General features: G+C 40.1%; 1 protein-coding gene across 1 annotated transcript in view; it reads left to right on the top strand.

Moving 5' to 3' along the window:
* The first annotated feature begins 17,977 nt into the window (after positions 1-17,977).
* LOC120422486 (fatty acid hydroxylase domain-containing protein 2-like) overlaps positions 17,978-27,402 on the top strand; it is a 44,541-nt gene continuing 35,116 nt past the window's right edge. Inside the window, exons 1-2 of the mRNA XM_039585942.2 lie at positions 17,978-18,189; positions 18,224-18,358. Of these exons, the coding sequence (XP_039441876.1) occupies positions 18,253-18,358 (106 nt within the window). The 5' untranslated portion in view covers positions 17,978-18,189; positions 18,224-18,252. The remainder of the gene's footprint in view (positions 18,190-18,223; positions 18,359-27,402) is intronic.

Below are 27,402 nucleotides of genomic sequence, written 5' to 3' on the forward strand. Positions count from 1 at the left end.
AAAATTAATTATCTCATCAAAATGTATAAAAAAAATTCCCATAGTTTCAGAGGAATTTGATAAAACTCTTTAATACCAATATAATACCAAAATGTGCCATCCTGACTTAGAAAATGTTCCACAATTTCAAGTCATTTCTTTAGGGGGTATATCAAAAATGTTTAAAATCAAGTTTGAAATTTCCGGTTTTCAATGAAAGCATTCGCTTTGAGACATCATTTTAGCGCAAAATTAATTATTTTGTCAAAATTGGTCAAAATTTTCCCATAGTTTCAGAGGAATTTGATAAAACACTGTAATACCAAAAGAATACCAATATGTGGTGTTCGACCATTTGCAATTTTGCAATGCAATTTTGCAATATCAAAACAATACCTTAATTGGTATGATAGCACATTTTGCTCTTGCATAATCCTTAAGACAAATTTTAAAGGGTCCAGGAATACCAAAATTTGGTATTGATACCAGAGAAAGGTATTATTACGCATTTCCCTTGTTATTTACCCATGCTCAGGATGTTCCGAATCAGGGAACCGGTGGACACTTGAAATTTTAATTAATTTTTTAATGTTTTTTAACTAAGAAATTTTCTAGATTTCTGAATTATTATTGTGGCCACAGAAAAAAATTGAATATTGGAAGGTTGAAAATTTGGTAGGTTGATTATTATCTCCTTTTTTGAGTATTATTACATAAAAAATGTTTAAAAATGTGAACCTGTTGAACATTCATCAAAAACTGATGAATATTTATCAATTCTTGATGTAATATGTCACATTTTTTCGACACAAAATTTGTCACCATCACCATTTCCTGATGAATACTCATCATCGTTTTTTTTTTTTTTTTTGAATTAAATATACTTTATTGAATCTTTCTTATAATAATTACATTTGGTTTACATAATAAGTGGTCAGCTGTGGCTCTTCAGCTTTAGTTTGCTTTTCATGATTCAAACACTGTTCATATTCATAACTTTAAAAGTATATGATTTATCATTTTTGTAACACTAGGTACAATGAAGAAAAAAAAAATTTAAGAAAACATAACCTAACCTAAAACTAACTTAATCTTACCATAAACTAAACCAATCCTTGAATCAAGGGGTATTCAGATATAGCACATTTTTCCCTGAATTTCAAACATTTTTCTTGAATCTTCTGATCCAACATTTTTACTTCTGCTAATTCATGAACCTCACTTGATCTAGTCCAGCCAGGAACATTCAAAACCATTTTGAGTACCTTGTTTTGGACACGCTGGAGCTTCAATTTATGAGTTCTAGCGCAACACTCCCAAACAGGTACTGCATACTCAATAACGGGGTAAATTATTTGTTTGTATACTGCTAGCTTATTTTTCAAAGATAGCTTTGATTTTCTGTTAATTAAAGGATACAAACACCTGATGAGAATGCTGCACTTGTTCAATATTTTATCTACATGCTGTCGAAACAATAGTTTCGAGTCAAGTATGAGACCTAAATATACAACTTCCTTTGACCAGGGTATTGAAACATCATTCATTTTAATCAAAACATCATCCTTTGGGACAAATCGGGCCGATTTGGAAAGTGGAAAAATGATGGTTTGAGTTTTGGCTGCATTTATGCGAATTTTCCAGTCGCCAAAGTATTCGGAAAGAACGTCAAGACCCTTCTGAAGACGGCCTACTAAATATCTGGTTATTTTACCCTTATAAATAACGGCAGTGTCATCAGCAAAAAGTGACAACACACCATTACCAGGAAGAGTAGGCAAATCAGATGTAAAAATATTGTACAGAAGTGGGCCAAGAATACTTCCTTGGGGAACCCCAGCATCAATGTTGAATAATCCAGAAGCAATCCCATTCAGAAAAACCTTGAACGATCTCTCCGAAAGATAGTGCTGGATAATTTTGATAAGATACATTGGAAAACCGTATAAATACAGTTTATGTATCAAACCATCATGCCAAACATTGTCAAAAGCCTTCTCAACATCCAACAAAGCCATAGCAGTTGATTTAGACTCAAGCTTGTTCTGCTTGATGATTTTAGTTACTCTCGTAAGCTGATGAGCAGTATTATGCCCCTTTCGGAAGCCAAACTGCTCATTCAAAATTATATTATTATCGTTGGTAAAATCCAAAAGCCTTGAATAGATGACCTTCTCAAAGAGTTTGGACAGACTACTCAAAAGACTAATGGGACGATAACTTGTTGGCGATGTTGGATCTTTTTGAGGCTTCAAAATTGGTATGACTTTGCCCAGCTTCCAATTAGCAGGGAAGTAACCAAGTTGCAAACATTTATTGAAAATATTGGCTAGGTGTTGAAAGAACTGATCACTCTGTTTTTTCAACACTAGATTAAAAATGTTATCAAAGCCAGGAGCTTTCATATTTTTCATTTGTTTAACTGCAACTTTGACTTCCTCACCAGAAACATGGGAATCTGCAGGAAATTCAAAGGTAGAGTCATTGATTGTTGAAATACTATTGGCAACTGATGTTTCTTTACGGCTGGTCATAGAAGCGCCAAGATTATGTGAACTAACAAAATGAAGCCCAAGTGCATTTGCCTTTTCCTCGGATGTAATCAAAGGAGAATCCTCAACAATAAGAGGAGGAATAGGCTTTGGTTTGTTTTTAAGAACTTTTGAAAGTTTCCAAAATGGTTTTGAATAATTCCCAAGCTGGCTTACATGTTTTGAAAATTCTTGATTTCTAATATTGTCAAGTCGGTCTTGTATGATTTTGTTCAAATTGTTAACTGAAATCTTTTTGTCATAGTCCCCAGTCCGTTGATATTGTCTCCTATAAACATTCCTAAGTCTAATCAAGTGTTTAGTATCTACGTCAATATCAGTTACCTTAAAGTTAACAGGAACCTCCCGAACGTTGGCAGCCTCTGCTTGGTTGATAGCCTGCTGGATCACCTCCAGCGAACGATCAATATCAGCAGAAGTTTCCGGGTGTTGATCATAGTCGATGTTGCTGTCTACCACTTGCTGAAACTGCTGCCAGTCAACGTTGTGGTAATCTTTCCGGGTTGGTTGCCGCTGCGGAGTAACGGAAGCTCCAACCTCCACAACCACCGGATAGTGATCAGAACTCAACTCTTCAAACACCTCAGGATGAGCCACGTTCTCAGCCATATTGGTAATGAAGAAATCGATGATTGAGTGATTCCCAGACCGAGCCACCCTCGTTGGACGATCCGGACTCACAACGTTGTAGTATCCGTTTTGCAGATCGTTGTGCAGAATCACTCCGTTCCGATTCCTCCTGCTGTTGCCCCAAACTTCATGCTTCGCGTTGAGGTCACCAGCGATGATGTACTTTGCGCTCCGCCGTGTCAGCTTCTGGATATCGCCCTTCAGTTTTGCTGCTGAACCATCTCTGGCATTCACCTGACGTGGGCAGTATGCAGCAATGAAGAGTACTGGGCCAACCGAAGTGGGAATTTCCACCCCAACGGCCTCGATGATGTCCAGCTTAAAGTGTGGCAGCCGGCGTGGCTTGAGATCACGATGAACAGCGACAAGCACACCTCCTCCTCCAGACGTGGTTCTGTCGAGCTGCGTCGCAATCTTGTAGTTTTGCAGATAAACTTTTTCACCGGGCTTCAGATGAGTTTCCGTGATGGCAGCTACGTCGATCTCCTTCTCGCGAAGAAAATCCACCAGCTCTAAGTTCTTCCTCCTAATGGAGCAAGCGTTCCAATTCAGCAGCTTGAGGGACCTACGATCCATACTGGATGACGAACGAGGTCAGCACTTCAATCTGCTGGGTCTTGGTTTTGCATCCACGCAGTGCAGCGGACATCTGTTTGAAAATATTGAGGAGTTCGGTTGAGGTGTAAAGATCATTACCATTTTCCTCAACTGCTGGATCTTGGGTTGGTCTTGGTTCCTGGCTGAAGCCCGGTGGTGGCGGTCTCGGCTCCTGGCTGGAACCCGGCCGTGGATGATTCATCTCAGCTCTCTTCCTGGGATCCAACGGTAACGGTGCCAAGTTCGGGACCTGGCGTCGCGGTTGAAGAGGTGGAAAATTTTGCTCCACCAGGGCTGGAGGAGTTCTACGACGCTGAGGCTGATTCTTCGTCGATGCTTGCTGCCGAATTTTCACGAACTCAGCTCTCTTGGGGCACTTTCGGTCGGTTGACGAGTGCTCACCGTTGCAGTTGAGGCACTTCACCAGCGAATCTTGGATGCACTGGGATGTGATGTGCGCATCGGTACCACATTTGGCGCAACGACGCTTCAGGTGGCAGTTCTTACCTCCGTGCCCGAAGCCCAGGCAGTTGAAGCATTGTGTGACGTCACGATGCACTGGTCGGTATCGCTCCCACGACACGATAATGTTGAAAACCGCTCGAATTGCCTTCAGCTCAGGAAGCGTCGTCGATCCCTTAGCCAAATGCAGCAGGTAGAGCTGGTCACGGTACTTGATGTCTTTGTTGCGTCGGCTCATTTTGTGCACGGCCAACACATCCAGTTTCAAAACTTTTAGCTCGGCAGCTAATTCCTCCACTGGCATGTCGTACAGACCTCTGACGACGATTTTGTATGGCTTATCCATGACGACATCATGGGTAAAGTACTCCGCCTCGTTTTCGGTCAAGTAATCCTTGACCAGTTGATAGTGCTGCCTGGATTGCACCAGCACCTTAAATCCGTCCTGACACAGACGAATGTTGCCTTGGAATTTCCCAGACTTGATGAGTTCAACCAGCCCCGCTCGAAAGTCGATCGTTGCTGCTGATTGCCTCACATAAAAAGGAGGCAGTTTCTCCTTTCGCTGTTTCACTTCATTCTCCTTTGCTTCCGCTACCTGGTCCTCGTCTGGCAGTCCAGCAAACTTATTGTTCTTCAAAAGCTGCTCCTCGTGCGATGAAGAGTTCTCCTCCTCCTCATCCATCGGTACAGTACCGTCGCTCTTTTTCGTCTTTTTGCTGTTCGATGTCACTTCCAAAAGCACCTTCCTCTTGGAAATCCCCGGTTTTTGGCCATCAGTTGAAGCCTCAACCTTCCTTTTGGAAATTCCCACTTTTTTGCCTGCTTGAGCCGCAGGTAGGGCAATATTGCCGGCGTTTTGCGCCGGGACGCGACGAGTCATGTTGATTCAGACAACCTTCACCAACGAATGCTCGGATAACAATGAACTCATCATCGTTATTTATTTCTGAGCTCTGTTTTCAGATTCGGAACAATCGTAACAGGTTCTAGGTGGCCACTTAGAAACATTTCTAGTTCTCATTTAAAAAAAAATCAGATATTTTTTTAGGATTCTTAAAAATCGAACCTGTTCGAAACTGAACAATTTGACGTAAATAATTGAGTTTGCTAACTTTGAGGCTGAACTTAGTAATAAAAGCATAGACTATCAAAGTCACTCAGGCTAAAAAACAATTGGGGACCATTCATATCCCACGTGGACACTTTAGGGGAGGGGGAGGGGTATGGCGATTGTACCCCATACCCCATAAAAAATCTTTTTTGTCCTCCATAAAAACAGTTTTTTTTGTATGGACAATTGTCCACGAAGGCAGGGGGTTGAAATTTCAAAAAAATGCCCACGTGTCTAGTACATGTTTAAAAATATAATAAATGATAAAAGTCTTACCATTTGAATAATATGTGAACAATAAATGGAAATCCTTTCAATGTCACCGTGGTTTAAGATTTTTTTAGCCAAATCCAAAGTTCCCTCAGTGAAACCATAAATTTACAATTTTTTCGCTTTAATAATTCAAAATCGGGAATATTATCATTTTCAGGAGTGCTGTTTTCCTTACGGAAGCCAAATTGTTCGTTTCAAAATATATTATTATCGTTTATAAAATCCAAAAGTCTTGAATAAATGGCATTCTCAAACTAAACTACACAACATGAAACTTATGAAACGATAACTTTTTGGTTAGGTTAGTTCTTTTTCAGGTTCGAAATTTATATGACCTTCCCCAGTTTCCATTCGGGGAGGCTAAATTTGAACCAGTAATACTAAAAGTCATAATCGACCGATGCCCTGCCCTTGGTCTTAAAACGCAGCATTATGTTAAAAGAAATGACATTTAATGGTGAAATAGGAAGCTGTTCGATTGAACTTGACAAGTTCGCTAGTGTTCCGGAAATTTGAGATGGCAGCTCGAAATAGTATCAGGAAATTTTAATTTGATTGATTGGGTCAATTTAGGGCGGCGCAACGTCGACGGTGACGTCGTACTTTGACCTAGTGCTGTCACACCTGGGCGCGGGCCACATGTTTTTTTCTTCGCTGGATGGCTTTCCGTGGAAACAAAACAAACTGTTTCGCTTGGGAAGTGTTTGTATGCCATTATCTGTTCGGACCGGGCAAAGTGCCACTTTGTCGCCACGTCGTGTGCTTTCTTGACGTATGGAAGTTTTTTGAAAGTTTTGGGAAGGTCGATTTTTTGTGTGACTTTTAGTAATGTAAATTATGTAAATTAAACACATAATGTGAGATTATTGTGTGTCTCACGCATGCAAATGTTGCAAAAATGTAGGAAGTGTGTCAACATTGCACTGAGTTGACACGTTAAATTCATATGCGACAACATAGCACGATGGCGACGTCTTGCTGTCTAGCCGAAGAGGTTTGTCAAAGTGGTGTGTGTCAACTGAAATCGACAACCTCTCGACCTTGACACAGAGGAGATTGGCACGTGGCGATGTTTACAAATTTTCAAGAGTCATTGTGTCGGTGGAAGCCTTGCGGTGCGTATAGTTTTAACCTAAATCTATGGCAAATAACTTGGCTGAAGCATTTTTGGTTATTTCTTCAAGTACGTGCAAACGTTCACGATGTTCTTATAATTGTATGACGTCCATCCAACCCCAAAAGCACCATAATTGAATCAACTATCGATAATTTGGTAGATCATCAAGTCCGGTAGTCAACAACCCTTTGGAGTTTCCTCAAAAAAAGAAGTTTTACGAAAGAAGTTTTTGACGCAAACGCGCGGGGAGGCTCCCAACCACGACGTCGTTAAGTAGAAACAATTTGGTGATTCCAGCAGTTTCGCAGAACTCTGTAAAAAGACACCGATGATTGACGTCACTGTTGAAGGGAGGCATTTTTACAAACCTCAAAAACGATAAGTGATCTAAGACTGGCAGATGGTGATTTTTGTTTGCAGTAGGTATTTTGAAATTCTAGTTGAGGCATTAGCACCTCATCGCTACTATAATAATGTGTGTGTCTGCCGTTCTAATGAGCATCTGATAAATCTTGAACAACTTCAGGTAGTCACAGAGGGGTGATTATCAGCGGTTATTTGCAACAAGTTTGGCTCTGGTTACTCTATTGATGCACTCGATGACCCCTTGCGTAAGGAAATTACGAGAGTACTGCACGTGATCATGGTGTAACTGATTCTCATCGTTGTTTAATGAGGTAACATCACATAACGACAGATTAAGCTTGGTAGATGAACTCGATGTATCTTATTAATCTCTCAATAAACATCAATGTCTTACTATGCCATAATACATCATATCGGCGTGATCGTGTTTACTAATGCTTGGTGTGATTACTATGCAATTTATTGGTTTCAAACAAATATCATGAATTGTGAAACATACTTTTAATTGCTCAAACCAAATCACCAGTGATCTACATCAATTTATACCATCTTTGTTCCAGTTCAACCGGTTTAAATCAAATGAAATCATAAACCACACTACACCTTGAACTTCCAGATTCTGAACTGACAAGCCCCATGACTCTTGAGCCGGCCGTTTCCGGTAGTTCGTCTTCCATAATACCGGCACCGTACCGAAATCAAAACGTGAAACCACAAATTATTTACTGACCTATGGCAAAAAAAACAGAAGCAGTAGCAGCAAATCTTCACACGTCGAACAAAGTACTTAATGTCGATTATAATGCCCCCCTTCCTCCCGCCCCAACTCCAAGCTCTCGGGTAATTACTCCAGCAACGGCGACCACGCGTGGAATGGGCAGTAAATTACCCAAATAAACAAATAACGCCGCCATTCGACGAGCTCTTGTTTGAGACTCTCAACTGTCCGAGGTCATTTTTCAGCAGAAGACTGCACAAAACTTTGACCGCAAACTTGGGATGTTTTGGAGTTTGCTTGAAGCTTTCCGCATTTGGGAATTTGATGTGTGGCTAAGCATTAAATTTTCTCAAATTTTGCAAATTTTTCGAGATTTTCAATTCCGTATTTTTTTATTTGGATGAAACTTTGCCTGTGCATTTCATTTTAATGCCATTTTGCATCATTAATTTTTCCGTAAAAAGACTCCAAACAACTTTGCGGGCTGGTCATACAAAATGGGCATGTGAATAAGGCGTCATCCATAAAGTATGTCACGCTCTAGGGGGGAGGGGGTTCTGAGCAAGTGTGACATTGCATGTTATAAGTATAGGAAAAGCGTGACAAAGAGGGGAAGGGTGGGGGGGGGGTAACTTTTGGCTGATTTTAGAAGGACGTACTTTATGGATGAAGCCTAATCGAAAATCTGTACCTTGAGAAGGATTTTTTAACGATTTGATATCATTGTCAAAATTATTAGTGATTAGGACTTTTTGGAAAAAATGTATGAGCACAAATCTGAAATGTTATCACAAAAAATAGAAATTTTATTTTAATTATTTTAAACTTAAATTTGTTCTAGAAGACTTAAAAATTTAACATCGAATTTTAAACCCAACCTTCAAAATTTTAACCCTCTACAACCTAACCCCGCCTTTAGACGGGCTTTGATCTAAAAAATCGCCAAAAATCCATTATTCAACCAATTTTTAATCTTTAAAAAGCATTGGAAAGAAGAACTCTTAAAATTTCATAAATTCATTCTTGTTTTATTTGACTTTGCTAAAGTTTTTAAAAATGTCATTTTTTGGGGTCAACTTTAGCTGTGGTTATTACTGACATTTTTTATATTTTCAGTAAAAAAAAGTATGCAGTTATTTTTGTAGTGTTCCAGACTATGTCTCAACGTATTTTTTTACAATTTAAATGATGATTTTGTTATTCTATAGCAGAAAATGTGAAAAACAAGCAAAAAAGGGAATGTAAAAACTTGAAAAAATTAGATAGGCTAAATTTTATTATATAAGGTGGTAGAATAGGCAAAATACTTCCAAAAACAAACAAAAACTAAACAAGAAAAAGGAAATTTAAATACTAAAAATAAAATAAGAAAAACATAAATCAAAAGGAGTAAAATTTTTCGTTCATAAACACAGAAAAAAAAGGGATCTCAGTCGCCAGCCAGCGACAAGTTAAGACGTGTTTTGCTCGTGTTGTCATCTCGCGTGCTTGGAAGTTTTTGACAGTTGGAGGTGGAGGAATCCTTCGAGGAGGAAGATTTTTGTCCCGTCCGCGGGAATCGGAAGCGGAAGAAGTCCAGCGAGGTCACTGGAATCGGCATCGAAGGAGAAAAAGTTGAGAAGACCCTGCTCAACAACAACAAGTTCAGCCCGCTAGCGGATAACAAAAACAACAACAATGCCAGCCCAGCAGGAGGGGACGCCCCGGCGGTTCCACCACCCGGCCAGTCGGCAGGTGAACAAAAGCAACCACCTTTGGTGGTGAAAAACACCACGGATTTTTACAAGCTCGTGGCGATAGTGGAAAGTTGTAAATTAGGTTTTAAACCGATTTGCAAACTAACCCGATTTGGAACCAAGGTGACCTGCTTCTCTGTCAAAGATTTTGACAAGTTGCAAGAGCTACTCAAGAAGAAGAAAGTGGAATTCTACACCCACGATCGGCGGAGCGAACGAAATCATCGGGTAGTTCTTCGTGGTTTTCCTGATGAACTGAAACCGGACGAGGTCAAGTACCTTCTGAAGAGGGATCTCAAGCTGGACGCGCTGGAGGTGCATGTCATCAAGCGAAAGGAAAAGTCCACCGTGGACGAAATTCCGTACATTGTGGTCTTCCCCAAGGGATACACCAATCTGAAGAAGCTCTCTGCAATGAAAGTTGTGGCAAGCACTATCATCCGGTGGGAGGCCTACCGGAACAAGCGGCCGAACGTGACCCAGTGCAGGAACTGCTTGCAGCTGGGTCATGGAACCAGGAACTGTCACCTGAAAGGCAGGTGCAACAACTGTGGGGGTCCCCACAAGTCGGACGTGTGCAAAGTCCAAGAAGCCGAGCCGAAGCGGTGTGCCAACTGCTCTGGAGCCCACGAAGCCACGGACCGCAGCTGCCCTAAGCGTGCGGACTTCATCCGGAGGCGCCAGCAGGCGTCGAAACCGAAACCGCCGGCAATGAAGGCGGAGAAGCAGAGTCCAGCAGTTCCGGCGTATACGCCGGCGGAGTTCCCTCCACTGCCGGGCGCAGTTCCAGACGGAAAATCCAAGGATCGCCCTCGTCCCGCAGGAAGCAGCCAAGGTGGCCCCCGAGACGGTGGAGCCACGGAGAAGGAAGCCGGGGAGGTACTCTACAGTTCGGCTGAGCTGTGGGGGATTTTCTCCGAGTACATCGGCAGGATCAAGACCTGCAAGACCCGCTTGGACCAAGTAACCCTCGTCAGTTACATGATCTCCAAGTATGGAATTTGAGGAGTTTTTTTTTTTGTTATTATATATTGTTTTACTGATCCTCGGCCCCAACCTGGTCACAGCACCTAAAAGGACCTAATAAAAATAATTTAAGAAAAAAAAACACAGAAAAAAAATAGGGAAAAAGAATTGGGCAGAAGAGGGTTTAAGCAAAAAGTATCACAAATTTTTTATACATTAATACACATTAAATTTTGGATTGCCATTTCAGTAAAACAAATAACTGAATGCGATTCAGTAATCATCATTTTGCTGAAATTTGGCAATGAACAAAAACATTGCTGAAAAATCAGTAACTGCATATCTGTCAAACTGAAGTGTCACTTTTGACTCACTGTTTGGATGCTGCCTCTTTGAAAATATGTGTTGTGTTTTTTTATTTTGTATTGTGATATTTAAAAACAAAGGTAAGAAAATTGTGAATAACAAATGCCTCGATGCTAACCACCAGTTTTTTAAAGATTTAAAAATCGATTAAATAAATACTGTAAACATTTTTGATGGCAAGCAAAATCAAATTTAGATAACTGAAATACCAGCAACGATTGCTGCATCTTCAGCAATTGATCTGTCAAACTGACACAAAAAATTACTGAATTTTCAGCAAAATAATTTGCCGTTTCTTTTGCTGAAATTTCCGTTTATTTGAAGTTTCAGTAAACTATCTGTCAAAGTGACAAATGTCAGTTAACTAAGAATTCAGTTAAAATCTAAATGACTGAATCATTTACTTAAATTTCAGTGTGTATAGTTATTAGGGTGTTTCATCCAAACAAAATCGTTCCTACAGGTCTAGGGACAACATGGATTCACTCGGAATAAAGACAGGTGTGTAGGGGATGGTCCAAGGAACAAATTTCGGAAGGAATTAGGGTTGTCAATTCTGTCCCCAAGGTGCGCATTGGATCGACGTTTTTTGAATGATTTTTTTTGAATGAACCATGGTGAATGACACCAAGTCTTGGGCAAAGTTGTAAGGATACTTTTGAAGAAAAAAATATACCAGATCGTGGAGGGTTTTTGAAATTTTTGAACACTCGCGCAGAAAAAATCGCTCACCTTTCGCAACTTAAAAACCTTCAAATCACTAAAAGCGACTTCCCACGACAAATTGCCGAGCATCGTTGACCCACGATGCGTTGATTGTTATGTAGCGATACGGCTGGTGAACGCAGCTCTATCAGGTTTAGAAGCAGTCACTTTTCATAGAGTCATAGAGAACCGTCAAATGCAGTACCTGATGGCAGTAAATAACCATTTCCACAAAGTTTGTGACCTACCACAAAATTTCTGCAGTTGTGCAAAAAATACCACATCCTTTCAAGAAGCGCTCGTGCAGAATAGAGATTTGAAGTGTTTTATGATTAAATAATGGCCATAACACGCCTTCGACTGGAGCAACTCAGCCAATTGGGTAAAAATTTAAGGTCACCTTTCAGATATTAGAGCGTTTGCTTCCTTCAAAGGTGGTATTTGAGGAGAATCGCAAAAAAAATGTTAATTGATGTCGCTCGTGTTTGATATATTTTGGTTCATTTACCGGTTTTAACTGGAAAGCAAAACGGATAATTTCCTTTCACAAAATTTGCACATTTTTTCTATATTTCATCAGAAATGATTATATCTTTGAAAATAAGTACTTCAAATAAACGAGGCTCCAAAGTCGGAATAATTATATTTTAAAAAGCACTCACGTTACTACACCCAAAATTCAGAGTCGAGATAATCGTTCTCTCAAAATTTATTGAGGGCTCAGTGCCAAAATCGATAGAATAATGGTACCAACTCACACCATCATAACAAATGAGTTCATTCGTTAGTTGAATTAATAAATCTCCAACAAGTGTCATACATCGACTTCTGACTTCTCCTTGGTTACCAAGCTGTGGTGGCTGAGGCAGCTAAGTCATTGGATTGATTTGTCAAAGGTCTCTGGTTCGATTCCCGTTGTCGACACTTTTGGTTTTTTGTTTGACGGATGAACTTTTTTTGCAAATGAACCTCGAGAGAATAGTTCTATCGCCTATCTCGAGCTGTGTTCTCTGCGTCCGTGAATGGTACCACTATTCTCTCGACTCGAGACCATCGTTCTCTCGGACTAGCGCTGCCAGTTTTGGGTGTAAACGTTATTTTTCATTCCAGATCGTAGCGCATCATAAGATCATAAGCAATCGTAGCGCATCATAAGACGATAATCCACGATTAATGTGGATCGTCCAAATCCTATTACTTTGCAAAATTTTAAGCAGGATTGCAGGCTATCCTCGGACGAGGCAGCCAAACCATTCGATTAAAATCTTTTTCTGAAATTATAGCAATCTGTAACCAAATCAACCTAAACAGAAGACAGCAGAAACATGCTTATATCGACGCAGCTATTGCAGTTATTAGATCCACCGAATAGAGTTGTCCATTCCGGTCACAGTTTTCTGCGTCAATGCTTGTTCTACGACAAGGAAAAGTGTGTTGTCATAAAAACCAAATTAACCATCACCACTGCCGGCCACCTGTGGTGAGTATCTATCGTTGGCTCACCTCATAGCCTGCTTGTGTTGAGAGATTTTAAAGGTATGTCTATTGCATTCACGTCTGCCAAATGACCATAACTTCTAGGGTTCGCTGTACAGTATTGTCCCCCCTGAAAACACTCGTTAGTTCGTCCACCACATGTCGGCTCACCCTACCGGATAGCAGTGCCAACCGCACGATCTTCGACAAGGTTAAGGTTTGTTGATAGTACAAATTCGCAATCTGCCGGCCTGCGAAAAAAATGTTTTAATCCTTGGTGCAAAAAAAATATGCGAAGATCTTGCATTCCACGTATATTTCCTACAGAACACACACAAAGTCGCACACGCACCGGTAGTTCTAAGCCACACACAAATGGCAATAAAAGCTTGCCGCTGGGACGAACTGGGACTTTTGATAAGTCCAGCAAAGATGCGATTTGAATAAATTTGCTCGATAGGACTAAACTGTGTGTCTATTAATCGTAACACAGAAGCTAGTAGAAACATGTCCAGCATATATGTTGCTTTTGAATAGATTTTTATTGCATTGCCACCCAGGGTAAGCTGATATGAAAAACTACCATAGAGGTAATAAAATAGGCTCGGCTCAGTTCCGAAAATAAACAGCCATGTTGTGTTACAGCTTTTTACGACTCCTAAAAATAGAACGTTTTCATTGATCAGTTCGCCAAACTTACTCCGACTAAGTTGTTATCCAATTACACTAGTTCGGTTTTGCTTCGTTAATTTTTTTAACTTTTTCCGATTTTTGTCTCCTCTAAAAACCGGACATCGCAAAACATAGATGAAAATGCTTAGTCATATTGTTTTGGCTTTAGTGGCATTTACTAAACGCTTGAATGCTGTTTATTATGTTGACCCTAGTATCTGTTGTAGAACGAAGCATATTGACAGATCTATGTTTAGCGAAGTAAATATGATGATAACATTTAGAAAACCTAATGTGATTCGATACACACACAACGCGCTGTGTTTTACGTATAGTATTAGTTTAATTACTAAATTATAATTTCTAGATTTTTAAAACCTTTTCCACGGTTTGTACCGATTCCTTTTTTTTCTTGATTTAGATGAACTTGTGTGTACTTTTGCAACTCTTCAAAATCAAAATTATGATTTCTCAAATACGCTGAAAAAATGTGCATTCTCTGTTAGCCACATACTCAAAATACTTTTGTGATGTGGAAATCCTTGTATAAGTATTTTTATTGCTTTTTTAAATTTTGTTTCCATCGCTGAGATCAAAACTAAGAAACAAACGCTGCCATAAAATAATATTTTGTAGACTTTGATCCTTCATGATTCATATTCTGGACTTTTCTCAATCTGCTTCACCGCTTGAGACTTTTTCAAATGCTTATTCTATCAAGAATCGGCTTTCGAAGCGAATCTTGTAGGGGGAAGCAACTAACCTTTCCCCAATTCTATCGTATATGTATTAAAAATCTGTTTCTAATTTGAAAAGTTGAGTTGTTCCAACCAACAAACACATTCTATAAAAGCTAGCATCAATTTTAGTTTGGAAGGGGAAATTCTCGCAAATCAATGGCTTCCTCCTATGCTCCTCAACAACAACAAAAAAAACTCACACTCCGTGGAATTTCCTACACAGATCCCCCACTTGAGTTCGAACCCCCTACTCATAATTGAGCAATTTGGATAATTCTTCGCAAGGCTCTCCACAATTGAGCACGTTTGTTTTTGCTCATCCAAACACTGCTGCTGCCTCTTCCTTCTACCAATTCTGCGCGCTCCCCTCTGACACACTAACAATCGCAGTTCCAGGAGGTCAAGACCAAAAAGTAGCACCGCACGGAGCCGGAGAGGTCCGTCGAGCAAGAGCCATTTGGTGTGAATCGATGGTCGATTGTTGAGTTTGATGTTGACCGTTTGCGACTCACGTCGATATTTGACCGAATCCAGATTAGGATCCGTAGAGGATAATTTTTTTGGTAAATTTCTTGGCAGAGAATTTATAACAGTAAAAAATTGGCCAGTCAACAAAACAAATTGCATTGGAACCATCTACAAACCACGTGGACGCATTTTTGAAATCTGAGACCCCTTCCCCTACCCCCCTCGTGGACAATTCCCATACAAAACAAATCTTTTTTCTATGGAGCGTGGACAATCGATGAACCCTGATAAACTGCAACAACAAAAAATGGCATGAAAATACCCAATTAAAACCATAGAAATATCAAAGTTTGATATTCAAGTAATGTTCCAAAAATTCAGAATATCTCAGCTTGGTATTAAAATGGTTTTATTTTGTGGTATTATTTTACCCTTGGAATAACATGTTTCGGTATTGTTGTGGTCTTCCTCATACAAGATTTTGGTATGATTTCATGGTATTGTACCATGTATTACTGGGCAATCAATGACACATTTTGGTCCCTGTTCTTTGCCCAGGTAATACCAATATTTGGTATTCCTGTGTTATTTACCCCTGCTCGGGGACTTTCAGATATTTTGAAAATTGATGGTTGCAAAACAACTGGACTGTTTCTTAGGAAATTTGACTTAAAATTTTCTGAGAAAATATTATTAGGAATCATGGACAATATTATGAAAAAAATCGGAAACCGTTAGTTTTACAGTTAAGATTAAACTTTAAGTAGCTTTATCTTGAAAACGGTGCTTTTAATCGATATATCTGTAAGGTAATTTTTGATTGCAAATTTGATTTTACATTAAAAACTGAATTTTAAAATGTTGTTGACTAAAATTTCTTTTTTCCAAGAACTAGTTTTGTCAAAAAAATCGTAACTTGGTGGAAAAAAATGTTTGGCCATACTTCTGTATGGCTCAAAAGTTGCAATTTTTGTCCTCTAAAATATATCAAATGAAAAATATATCAAGTGAAAAAAAAGTCGGCATTTTTTTCCGTGTACCTTTTTTTCTGAATAGTTCTCATCGAAACCTTCTACTTTGCCAAAGACACCAAGTCGTTACAGATTTTAGAATATTTACGTACCATTTTTTCAATTGGACAGCTGCCAAAATTGTATGAATCAGTGACACAAAATGGCTTCTTTGGTCATAGGGAAGGAACCCATCAAGTCCTATTCTCTATAAGGGCCATTATCCGTTAACTCACACAGCAGTTGCCCCGACCCCTCTTCGATTTGCGTGAAACTGTGTCCTAAGGGGTAACTTTTGTCCCTGATCTCAAATCCGAGCTCCAGTTTATTTAGCTCGTGACGGAGGGACGGTATGGCTCCTTCCATTTTTAAAAAATTTAAAAAGGCGTGTTTTCCAATAATTTGCAACCAGAAATTGTGATGGTTTGGAAATTCAGTTTCAAAGGGGATTTTATGTAGAATGGGACGCCCGACTTGATGACGTTACGGTTTGTATTTTTTTTTGATTTCTCTAAAATGACACAATGTTTTTGCAATCTTTTTTAAGCAATTTGTAGGTCGGAACAAGACGAATTTGTTGTTGTCAAAATTTGTTAGGACATGATATTTTATGGGAAATTTATTGTACAGAGAAACCTCTTTTCACGCGGTAGCGTTACGCTCAATTTGATTTCTCCAAAACCATACAATAGTTTTGCAAGCTTCAAAAAGCGTTTTGTAGATCTGGACAAAACCTACAAATTGCTTTTAAAAGATTGCAAAAATGTTGCGTCGTTCCAGAGAAATCGACAAATCAGAAAAACGTAAAGCACCGCGTAAAAAGAGGTTTCACTGTACCGTAAGCCAGGGTTGATAGGATTTCAATTTATTTTACAACAGGTAAGGTTTTTCTCAAGATAATTATTTTTAAAACATGTACTTTCGTAGACCACGCTAAGTCCATGCACCTTATTAGTTTTTTCAATAGTGTTAAGAAAAATAGTTACGATAAAAATTCTTAGTTTGAATTCCGAGGTAACTTTGATAGTCATAGTTTTTTCTTGATAAAATCATATTTTAAATGTTCAAACTTTATTTGTACATTAAATGTATCATCACTAAAGAAGCTGATAATTTTTTAAAGAATAAAATCAATATTTATACTTAGTTAACTAATTTTATAAGCTTTTTAACAAAATACATATAAATTTTACGTAAAATTGTTAAAAAGTCGGAATTTTGCCTGAAATTTGTTAATACTAGTTTTGTTTATAAAGTTATTGATTTATATATTATATTATTTAGTATTTACAAACTTGTTTAACCTTCTCCTAGTGGAAAATTGACTAAAGAATCCGGAAATGCATTCCCGATGTTTATGTTTTTTTTTTTTTTTTCGCTAAAACATTTGTTTTTGTCAAATCTTTCATTTTTGAAAATTAATGATCGCAAAACAACTGAACTAGTGTAAAATGCATTTTAAAACACTTTTTCTATGCAAATGCTGTAAACTATGACTTGTTATTTCAATATTTATATTTTTTGCCCCCCTCCCCTCCTCGACCCCGACCAGAGCCGAGGGACAAAAACTTTGAAAAATGGATCCATTATCCAACCCATCGTTGGATAGGTCATCAAAAGACCTTTCCAATGAGTCCAATACATTGAAGATCTGGCAACCCTGTCTCAAATTATGACCACTTAAGTGATATTTATGTACTTTTTTGATGCTGGATCTCACTTAAATGTATGTAAACTATATCCGGATCCATCATCCAACCAATCGTTGGATCTGTAATCGAAAGACCTTTCCAATGAGTCCAATACATTGAAGAATCCGTCAAGAATTATTTGTTTTGCAGGAACTATCATATCAAAATTCATTTGCTGTAAACAAAAACAACAAGAGAGCACATCCTTCTCAACTCAACTCTTCTAGAATCCTAGCCAACTCTCGCGCCAAATTTACCCTCGTGCCAGCGCGCATCGAGGAACTTCGTCTGCTGTTCCGTTCGCTGAGATTGAGCCTGAGAATCACCGACGACGACGACGCCGCACCATCAATCAACACATCTCTCGGCTGCGGCGGTGGCTTTCGGTGGCGGTCAGTCCGGTGTGTGTGTGTGGAAGCCGGTGCGCGGCGACGACGCAGATTCTATTTTACCTAGGTTGGCACGATCGATCGCCGGACGCTTCAGTTGCGCTCGGACTTTCGACGGTGAAGAACGTCGCACCAGAAAATTTCCTGTGTTTGGGGCTGACAAGTGCAAGCTATTGCCTCTCTAGTGTTAGATTTCAGTGACCGTTGGGACCGTTGTGAAGGACCATGCAGGATCCGTTCGCGAACGTGACCGCCGGAGTTCCGGTGAACCTGGGCTCCAACCAAAGTTCCTTCCTCGACGCCAAGTGGAACGCCTTTCTCGATATTGTTGGTAATTGAGAGTTTTTTTTATTGATTATTGCCTTAAAATTATGATTAAAATGTGATTTAGTGAATAAAAGGAAAACTCTGTTGTGCTCATGATCGACGAAGAACTGTTCAAATTAAACTTGTTCTTAAAAAATAAAATACAAAGAACTATACGATCCTAAAGTGCCGGTTTGTACAAATCTCGATATATAAACTATGCAAACATGCAACAGAAGAACATTGACTAAAAAGGCATCATCATCATTCTAATTATTTGCCATCATTAGAATACAAGTGTATGGGAAAAGGTTTTTCTATTACAGCATCATGGTAAGATCGTCCTGGGATGGGCTTGGATATACTTAAAATGTTATTGAAAACGGGCATTACATTAGTTTTTTTTTTTTTTTTCAAAATAAATATCTTCTATCAGATAAAGAATTATAACGTCGGTGTCACTTCAAAAATTTGATTTTAATTGAATTACTCCGACACAGAGATGAAATAATCGCAAACAAATCTTTTTCGCTTGCGAATTTTTTCTCACCCGCGAAAGAGAGAGAAGGCAATTCACGCAAAAGAAAATCGCTCCCGAACTTCTTCAAGAACGTCAATCTGTTGAAGATTTTATGTGAATTTCCTTGTCAGCACTATTTAAAACTATGTATCTGCTTTGTTTACACACGTTGCCCATCTATAAAAAGTGACAGATCAGTTTTTGACGTGTGACATTAAACTTGCTTTTAGTGGAATAGATGTTTCGCCGAATAATCAATATGATGATTTTTATAGATTTCTTTTTTCGTGCGCGAGAGAGGAGAACCATTTTCGCTTGATTAACGTCAAAAGATTTTCTTTTGGTGATCGCTGCAACATTTTATCAGATGAGCAATTCTCTGAGTTTTCAGACATTCGTTTTTTTTTTTTGTATTTTTTAATCCTGCTGAAACTGTTACGGTGCCTTCGGTATGCCTAAAGAAGCCATTTTGGACGTATTATTGAATGTTTGGCCGTTTTGAAATGTTGAAAATCGGACCAATAGTTGCTGAGATACCGACATTAGAAAATAGTGGGTTGTTTGGGTGAGACATAGAAAACATCAATTTTCCTGTTTTTAAATATTAAATCATGTCAACAAAGTTTAAAAAAGCTAAATATAGAGAATTATCTCAGCCTTTCATTGTTATCCGAGCATTCGTTGGTGAAGGTTGTCTGAATCAACATGACTCGTCGCGTCCCGGCGCAAAACGCCGGCAATATTGCCCTACCTGCGGCTCAAGCAGGCAAAAAAGTGGGAATTTCCAAAAGGAAGGTTGAGGCCTCAACTGATGGCCAAAAACCGGGGATTTCCAAAAGGAAGGTGCTTTTGGAAGTGACATCGAACAGCAAAAAGACGAAAAAGAGCGACGGTACTGTACCGATGGATGAGGAGGAGGAGAACTCTTCATCGCACGAGGAGCAGCTTTTGAAGAACAACAAGTTCGCTGGACTGCCTGACGAGGACCAGGTAGCGGAAGCAAAGGAGAATGAAGTGAAACAGCGAAAGGAGAAACTGCCTCCTTTTTATGTTAGGCAATCAGCAGCAACGATCGACTTTCGTGCGGGGCTTGTTGAACTCATCAAGTCTGGGAAAGTCCAAGGCAACATTCGTCTGTGTCAGGACGGATTTAAGGTGCTGGTGCAATCCAGGCAGCACTATCAACTGGTCAAGGATTACTTGACCGAAAACGAGGCGGAGTACTTTACCCATGATGTCGCCATGGATAAGCCGTACAAAATCGTCGTCAGAGGTCTGTACGACATGCCAGTGGAGGAATTAGCTGCCGAGCTAAAAGTTTTGAAACTGGATGTGTTGGCCGTGCACAAAATGAGCCGACGCAACAAAGACATCAAGTACCGTGACCAGCTCTACCTGCTGCATTTGGCTAAGGGATCGACGACGCTTCCTGAGCTGAAGGCAATTCGAGCGGTTTTCAACATTATCGTGTCGTGGGAGCGATACCGACCAGTGCATCGTGACGTCACACAATGCTTCAACTGCCTGGGTTTCGGGCACGGAGGTAAGAACTGCCACCTGAAGCGTCGTTGCGCCAAATGTGGTACCGATGCGCACATCACATCCCAGTGCATCCAAGATTCGCTGGTGAAGTGCCTCAACTGCAACGGTGAGCACTCGTCAACCGACCGAAAGTGCCCCAAGAGAGCTGAGTTTGTGAAAATTCGGCAGCAAGCATCGACGAAGAATCAGCCTCAGCGTCGTAGAACTCCTCCAGCCCTGGTGGAGCAAAATTTTCCACCTCTTCAACCGCGACGCCAGGTCCCGAACTTGGCACCGTTGCCGTTGGATCCCAGGAAGAGAGCTGAGGTGAATCATCCACGGCCGGGTTCCAGCCAGGAGCCGAGACCGCCACCACCGGGCTTCAGCCAGGAGCCAAGACCAACCCAAGAACCAGCAGTTGAGGAAAACGGTAATGATCTTTACACCTCAACCGAACTCCTCAATATTTTCAAACAGATGTCCGCTGCACTGCGTGGATGCAAAACCAAGACCCAGCAGATTGAAGTGCTGACCTCGTTCGTCATCCAGTATGGATCGTAGGTCCCTCAAGCTGCTGAATTGGAACGCTTGCTCCATTAGGAGGAAGAATTTAGAGCTGGTGGATTTTCTTCGCGAGAAGGAGATCGACGTAGCTGCCATCACGGAAACTCATCTGAAGCCCGGTGAAAAAGTTTATCTGCAAAACTACAAGATCGCGACGCAGCTCGACAGGACCACCTCTGGAGGAGGAGGTGTGCTTGTCGCTGTTCATCGTGATCTCAAGCCACGCCGGCTGCCACACTTTAACCCGTATAGGCCTGGGTGAAATTGGAATCACTAAAATGACCATAACTCAGCGAAAACTCAACCAATTTGCATACTTCTTTATTAGTTGGACTCGTTAGAATGAACTTTTTAGTCAAAAAATTACCTTGCAGATTGATTTGATTCATCATCTTCACTTGGTAGATCGGAAACTGTCGCTGCATCAGAAGATTCATTGTAATCATCAAGTTCACTCTCACTTTCTGTATCCATCACTCGGTCAAAAAAAATGCTTTGATCAGACGCAATCAAGAACTCAATCTAGAATGAAACCTCATCACCAAGGAACAAGTCGAGAGCAAGCGAGAACGAACTAAAGCATAAAACGGAAAGAAGGAGAAATTTTCTCTTGCTCTCTGTCTTGCCACGCGTTTACCAAAGAGACGTCAATGGAACAGTTGCCAGGTTGCCAGATAAAGATAAAGGCTTTGCTAAAAAATCCATATTGTAATCGATAATGAATAAAATGTAAAATTGCACAATTTTTGAACACAATTTTGCTCAATAATTATGAGAAAGTGGCATGCCAGATTTTCCCAGATAGTTTTGTCAGATTTTTTTTTCGATTTAATTCTGGTAACACTGATACTGGTCCGCAGGGTTGGGAAGCGACGAGCGCAACCTGTCAAAAGCTGATGCGCCACACAATGTACACGCTAACGACAACTCACCCAATTTTGTTCGATGCAATCAACGCAACAGAATTTTCGCACCATATAAGAGGTTTATATTTTGCTTTGGGTTGGGTTTGGAGGTTCGCGCCAAATAAGCTAGGTTTCCTGCTCGTGCAACTACATGGCTTGTACGAGGATAGCGTTGTCATTTTTAGACAAAGTTTTCCACATTTTACATCGAAACCGACAACGAAGAACATGTAAACATTGCACGCGAGCTGTCAAATAAAGGCACGGCGTAAAACCTTATGAAATAAATATAAAAAAAGTAAACAAACAATGAAGTCAGTTCAACACAAATTTTGAACAATTGAACTGACAGGTTCATTTTGAAAATGGTGAACATTGACACCCACATTGCTGGGTCCAAAATTGTTCTGAAATAATTCCGCAATTTGCCGTATTCCGGGAATCGCCGGAGTACCGGGAACCGGTCACAAAGTGGCCAGATCGGTCCAAAAATGGTTTTGGGGATCCTAGATGAGCTAGATTTTGAAAATGGTGAACTTTGACACCCATATTGCTGGGTTGTTCTGAAATAATTCCGCAATTTGCCGTATTCCGGGTTTCGCCGGAGTACCGGGAACCGGTCCCAAAGTGGCCAGATCGGTCCAAAAATGGTTTTGGAGATCCTAGATGAGCTAGATTTTGAAAATGGTGAACTTTGACACCCATATTGCTGGGTCAAAAATTGATCTGAAAGAATTCCGCAATTTGCCGTATTCCGGGTTTCGCCGGAGTACCGGGAACCGGTCCCAAAGTGGCCAGATCGGTCCAAAAATGGTTTTGGTGATCTTAGATGAGCTGTATTTAGAAAATTGTGAACATTGACACCCACATTGCTGGGTCGAAAATTGTTCTGAAATAATTCCGCAATTTGCCGTATTCCGGGTTTCGCCGGAGTACCGGGAACCGGTCCCAAAGTGGCCAGATCGGTCCAAAAATGGTTTTGGGGATCCTAGATGAGCTAGATTTTGAAAATGGTGAACATTGACACCCACATTGCTGGGTCGAAAATTGTTCTGAAATAATTCCGCAATTTGCCGTATTCCGGGATTCGCCGGAGTACCGGGAACCGGTCCCAAAGTGGCCAGATCGTTCCAAAAATGGTTTTGGAGATCCTAGATGAGCTAGATTCTGAAAATGGTGTACTTTGACACCCATATTGCTGGGTCCAAAATTGTTCTGAAATAATTCCGCAATTTGCCGTATTCCGGGATTCGCCGGAGTACCGGGAACCGGTCCCAAAGTGGCCAGATCGGTCCAAAAATGGTTTTGGAGATCCTAGATGAGCTAGATTCTGAAAATGGTGAACTTTGACACCCGGAGTACCGGGAACCGGTCACAAAGTGGCCAGATCGGTCCAAAAATGGTTTTGGGGATCCTAGATGAGCTAGATTTTGAAAATGGTGAACTTTGACACCCATATTGCTGGGTTGTTCTGAAATAATTCCGCAATTTGCCGTATTCCGGGTTTCGCCGGAGTACCGGGAACCGGTCCCAAAGTGGCCAGATCGGTCCAAAAATGGTTTTGGAGATCCTAGATGAGCTAGATTTTGAAAATGGTGAACTTTGACACCCATATTGCTGGGTCAAAAATTGATCTGAAAGAATTCCGCAATTTGCCGTATTCCGGGTTTCGCCGGAGTACCGGGAACCGGTCCCAAAGTGGCCAGATCGGTCCAAAAATGGTTTTGGTGATCTTAGATGAGCTGTATTTAGAAAATTGTGAACATTGACACCCACATTGCTGGGTCGAAAATTGTTCTGAAATAATTCCGCAATTTGCCGTATTCCGGGTTTCGCCGGAGTACCGGGAACCGGTCCCAAAGTGGCCAGATCGGTCCAAAAATGGTTTTGGGGATCCTAGATGAGCTAGATTTTGAAAATGGTGAACTTTGACACCCATATTGCTGGGTCCAAAATTGTTCTGAAATAATTCCGCAATTTGCCGTATTCCGGGATTCGCCGGAGTACCGGGAACCGGTCCCAAAGTGGCCAGATCGGTCCAAAAATGGTTTTGGGGATCCTAGATGAGCTAGATTTTGAAAATGGTGAACTTTGACACCCATATTGCCATGATAAAAATATTTGTATTATTGGCCGCCCCCTGACCGGTTCCCCCGCGGTATGGAACCTACCCGTCCAATCCGGAACAATTCCGGTGGTTCAAAATTGATGGTTAGCATTGTCTGTGGGTAGAACAATGATCATAACAAGAAAAAATGTATTTTTTCCAAGATTTCTGTTTGAAAATCTATACGGGTCCCAAAAATTGCCATTTTTGACCCCATTTGACCCAGTGACCCACCGGAATATCTCCGGCCACCGGAACATTTCCGGGTTCTGCGGGTCATTTTCGGAAAATAGACATTCTAACGAGTCCAACTAATAAAGAAGTATGCAAATTGGTTGAGTTTTCGCTGAGTTATGGTCATTTTAGTGATTCCAATTTCACCCAGGCCTATACGGGTTAAGCTGGACATCATCGAGGCCGTTGGAGTGGAAATTCCCACTTCGGTTGGCCCAGTACTCTTCATTGCTGCATACTGTCCACGTCAGGTGAATGCCAGAGATGGTTCAGCAGCAAAACTGAAGAGCGATATCCAGAGGCTGACACGGCGGAGCGCAAAGTACATCATCGCTGGTGACCTCAACGCGAAGCATGAAGTTTGGGGCAACAGCAGGAGGAATCGGAACGGAGTGATTCTGCACAACGATCTGCAAAACGGATACTACAACGTTGTGAGTCCGGATCGTCCAACGAGGGTGGCTCGGTCTGGGAATCACTCAATCATCGACTTCTTCATTACCAATATGGCTGAGAACGTGGCTCATCCTGAGGTGTTTGAAGAGTTGAGTTCTGATCACTATCCGGTGGTTGTGGAGGTTGGAGCTTCCGTTACTCCGCAGCGGCAACCAACCCGGAAAGATTACCACAACGTTGACTGGCAGCAGTTTCAGCAAGTGGTCGACAGCAACATCGACTATGATCAACACCCGGAAACTTCTGCCGATATTGATCGTTCGCTGGAGGTGATCCAGCAGGCTATCAACCAAGCAGAGGCTGCCAACGTTCGAGAGGTTCCTGTTAATTTTAAGGTAACTGATATTGACGTAGATACTAAACACTTGATTAGACTTAGGAATGTTTATAGGAGACAATATCAACGGACTGGGGACTATGACAAAAAGATTTCAGTGAACAATTTGAACAAAATCATATAAGACCGACTTGACAATATCAGAAATCAAGAATTTTCAAAACATGTAAGCCAGCTTGGGAATTATTCAAAACCATTTTGGAAACTTTCAAAAGTTCTTAAAAGCAAACCAAAGCCTATTCCTCCTCTTATTGTTGAGGATTCTCCTTTGATTACATCCGAGGAAAAGGCAAATGCACTTGGGCTTCATTTTGTTAGTTCACATAATCTTGGCGCTTCCATGACCAGCCGTAAAGAAACATCAGTTGCCAATAGTATTTCAACAATCAATGACTCTACCTTTGAATTTCCAGCAGATTCCCATGTTTCTGGTGAGGAAGTCAAAGTTGCAGTTAAACAAATGAAAAATATGAAAGCTCCTGGCTTTGATAACATTTTTAATCTAGTGTTGAAAAAACAGAGTGATCAGTTCTTTCAACATCTAGCCAATATTTTCAATAAATGTTTGCAACTTGCTTACTTCCCCACCAATTGGAAGCTGGGCAAAGTCATACCAATTTTGAAGCCTCAAAAAGATCCAACATCGCCAACAAGTTATCGCCCCATTAGTCTTTTGAGTAGTCTGTCCAAACTCTTTGAGAAGGTCATCTATTCAAGGCTTTTGGATTTCACCAACGATAATAATATAATTTTGAACGAGCAGTTTGGCTTCCGAAAGGGACATAATACTGCTCATCAGCTTACGAGAGTAACCAAAATCATCAAGCAGAACAAGCTTGAGTCTAAATCAACTGCTATGGCTTTGTTGGATGTTGAGAAGGCTTTTGACAATGTTTGGCATGATGGTTTGATACATAAACTGTATTTATACGGTTTTCCAATGTATCTTATCAAAATTATCCAGCACTATCTTTCGGAGAGATCGTTCAAGGTTTTTCTGAATGGGATTGCATCTGGATTATTCAACATTGATGCTGGGGTTCCCCAAGGAAGTATTCTTGGCCCACTTCTGTACAATATTTTTACATCTGATTTGCCTACTCTTCCTGGTAATGGTGTGTTGTCACTTTTTGCTGATGACACTGCTGTTATTTATAAGGGTAAAATAACCAGATATTTAGTTGGCCGTCTTCAGAAGGGTCTTGACGTTCTTTCCGAATACTTTGGCGACTGGAAAATTCGCATAAATGCAGCCAAAACTCAAACCATCATTTTTCCACTTTCCAAATCGGCCAGATTTGTCCCAAAGGATGATGTTTTGATTAAAATGAATGATGTTTCGATACCCTGGTCAAAGGAAGTTGTCTATTTAGGTCTCATACTTGACTCGAAACTTTTGTTTCGGCAGCATGTAGATAAAATATTGAACAAGTGCAGCATTCTCATCAGGTGTTTGTATCCTTTAATTAACAGAAAATCAAAGCTATCTTTGAAAAATAAGTTAGCAGTTTACAAACAAATAATTTACCCCGTTATTGAGTATGCAGTACCTGTTTGGGAGTGTTGCGCTAGAACTCATAAATTGAAGCTCCAGCGTGTCCAAAACAAGGTACTCAAAATGGTTTTGAATGTTCCTGGCTGGACAAGATCAAGTGAGGTTCATGAATTAGCAGAAGTAAAAATGTTGGATCAGAAGATTCAAGAAAAATGTTTGAAATTCAGGGAAAAATGTGCTATATCTGAATACCCCTTGATTCAAGGATTGGTTTAGTTTATGGTAAGATTAAGTTAGTTTTAGGTTAGGTTATGTTTTCTTAACATTTTTTTTTCCTCATTGTACCTAGTGTTACAAAAATGATAAATCATATACTTTTAAAGTTATAAAAATGAACAGTGTTTAAATCACGAAAAGCAAACTAAAGCTGAAGAGCCACAGCTGACCACTTATTATGTAAACCAAATGTAATTATTATAAGAAAGATTCAATAAAGTATATTTAATTCAAAAAAAAAAAAAAAAAAAAATCTCAGCCTTTCAAAAATATTTTTTTCAAAAGTGGGCAAACATGGGCGCTAATTAAAAAAAGAATAGCTGAGACTCTTGTCAAAAAAGTTTCCTAAAATGACTCGTTGTACTTTATCAAGATTTCACTGCAGTACTTTTCAATTTTTACATCGAAAAATAAAGTTGAAAAATTTTTGCGATCAATATTCGATTTTTTGAAAAAAATCAGTACTGATTCTGGAAATTTTGAAAAGTTGGCATTTGATGTCCCCTAAAACAAATGCAAAAAAAAATAAAATAGTGTTTTTTGCAAAACAGTTTTAGTGACAAAAAGTGAAATTAAAAATCACCAAAAAAAAATTCACCGTTTCCATACCTACAACTTTCCCGAAGACACCAACTCGATCAAAAAAGTCCTTCA

The sequence above is a fragment of the Culex pipiens genome, chromosome 3 (genome assembly GCF_016801865.2).
Source record: "Culex pipiens pallens isolate TS chromosome 3, TS_CPP_V2, whole genome shotgun sequence".
NCBI lineage: Eukaryota > Metazoa > Arthropoda > Insecta > Diptera > Culicidae > Culex > Culex pipiens.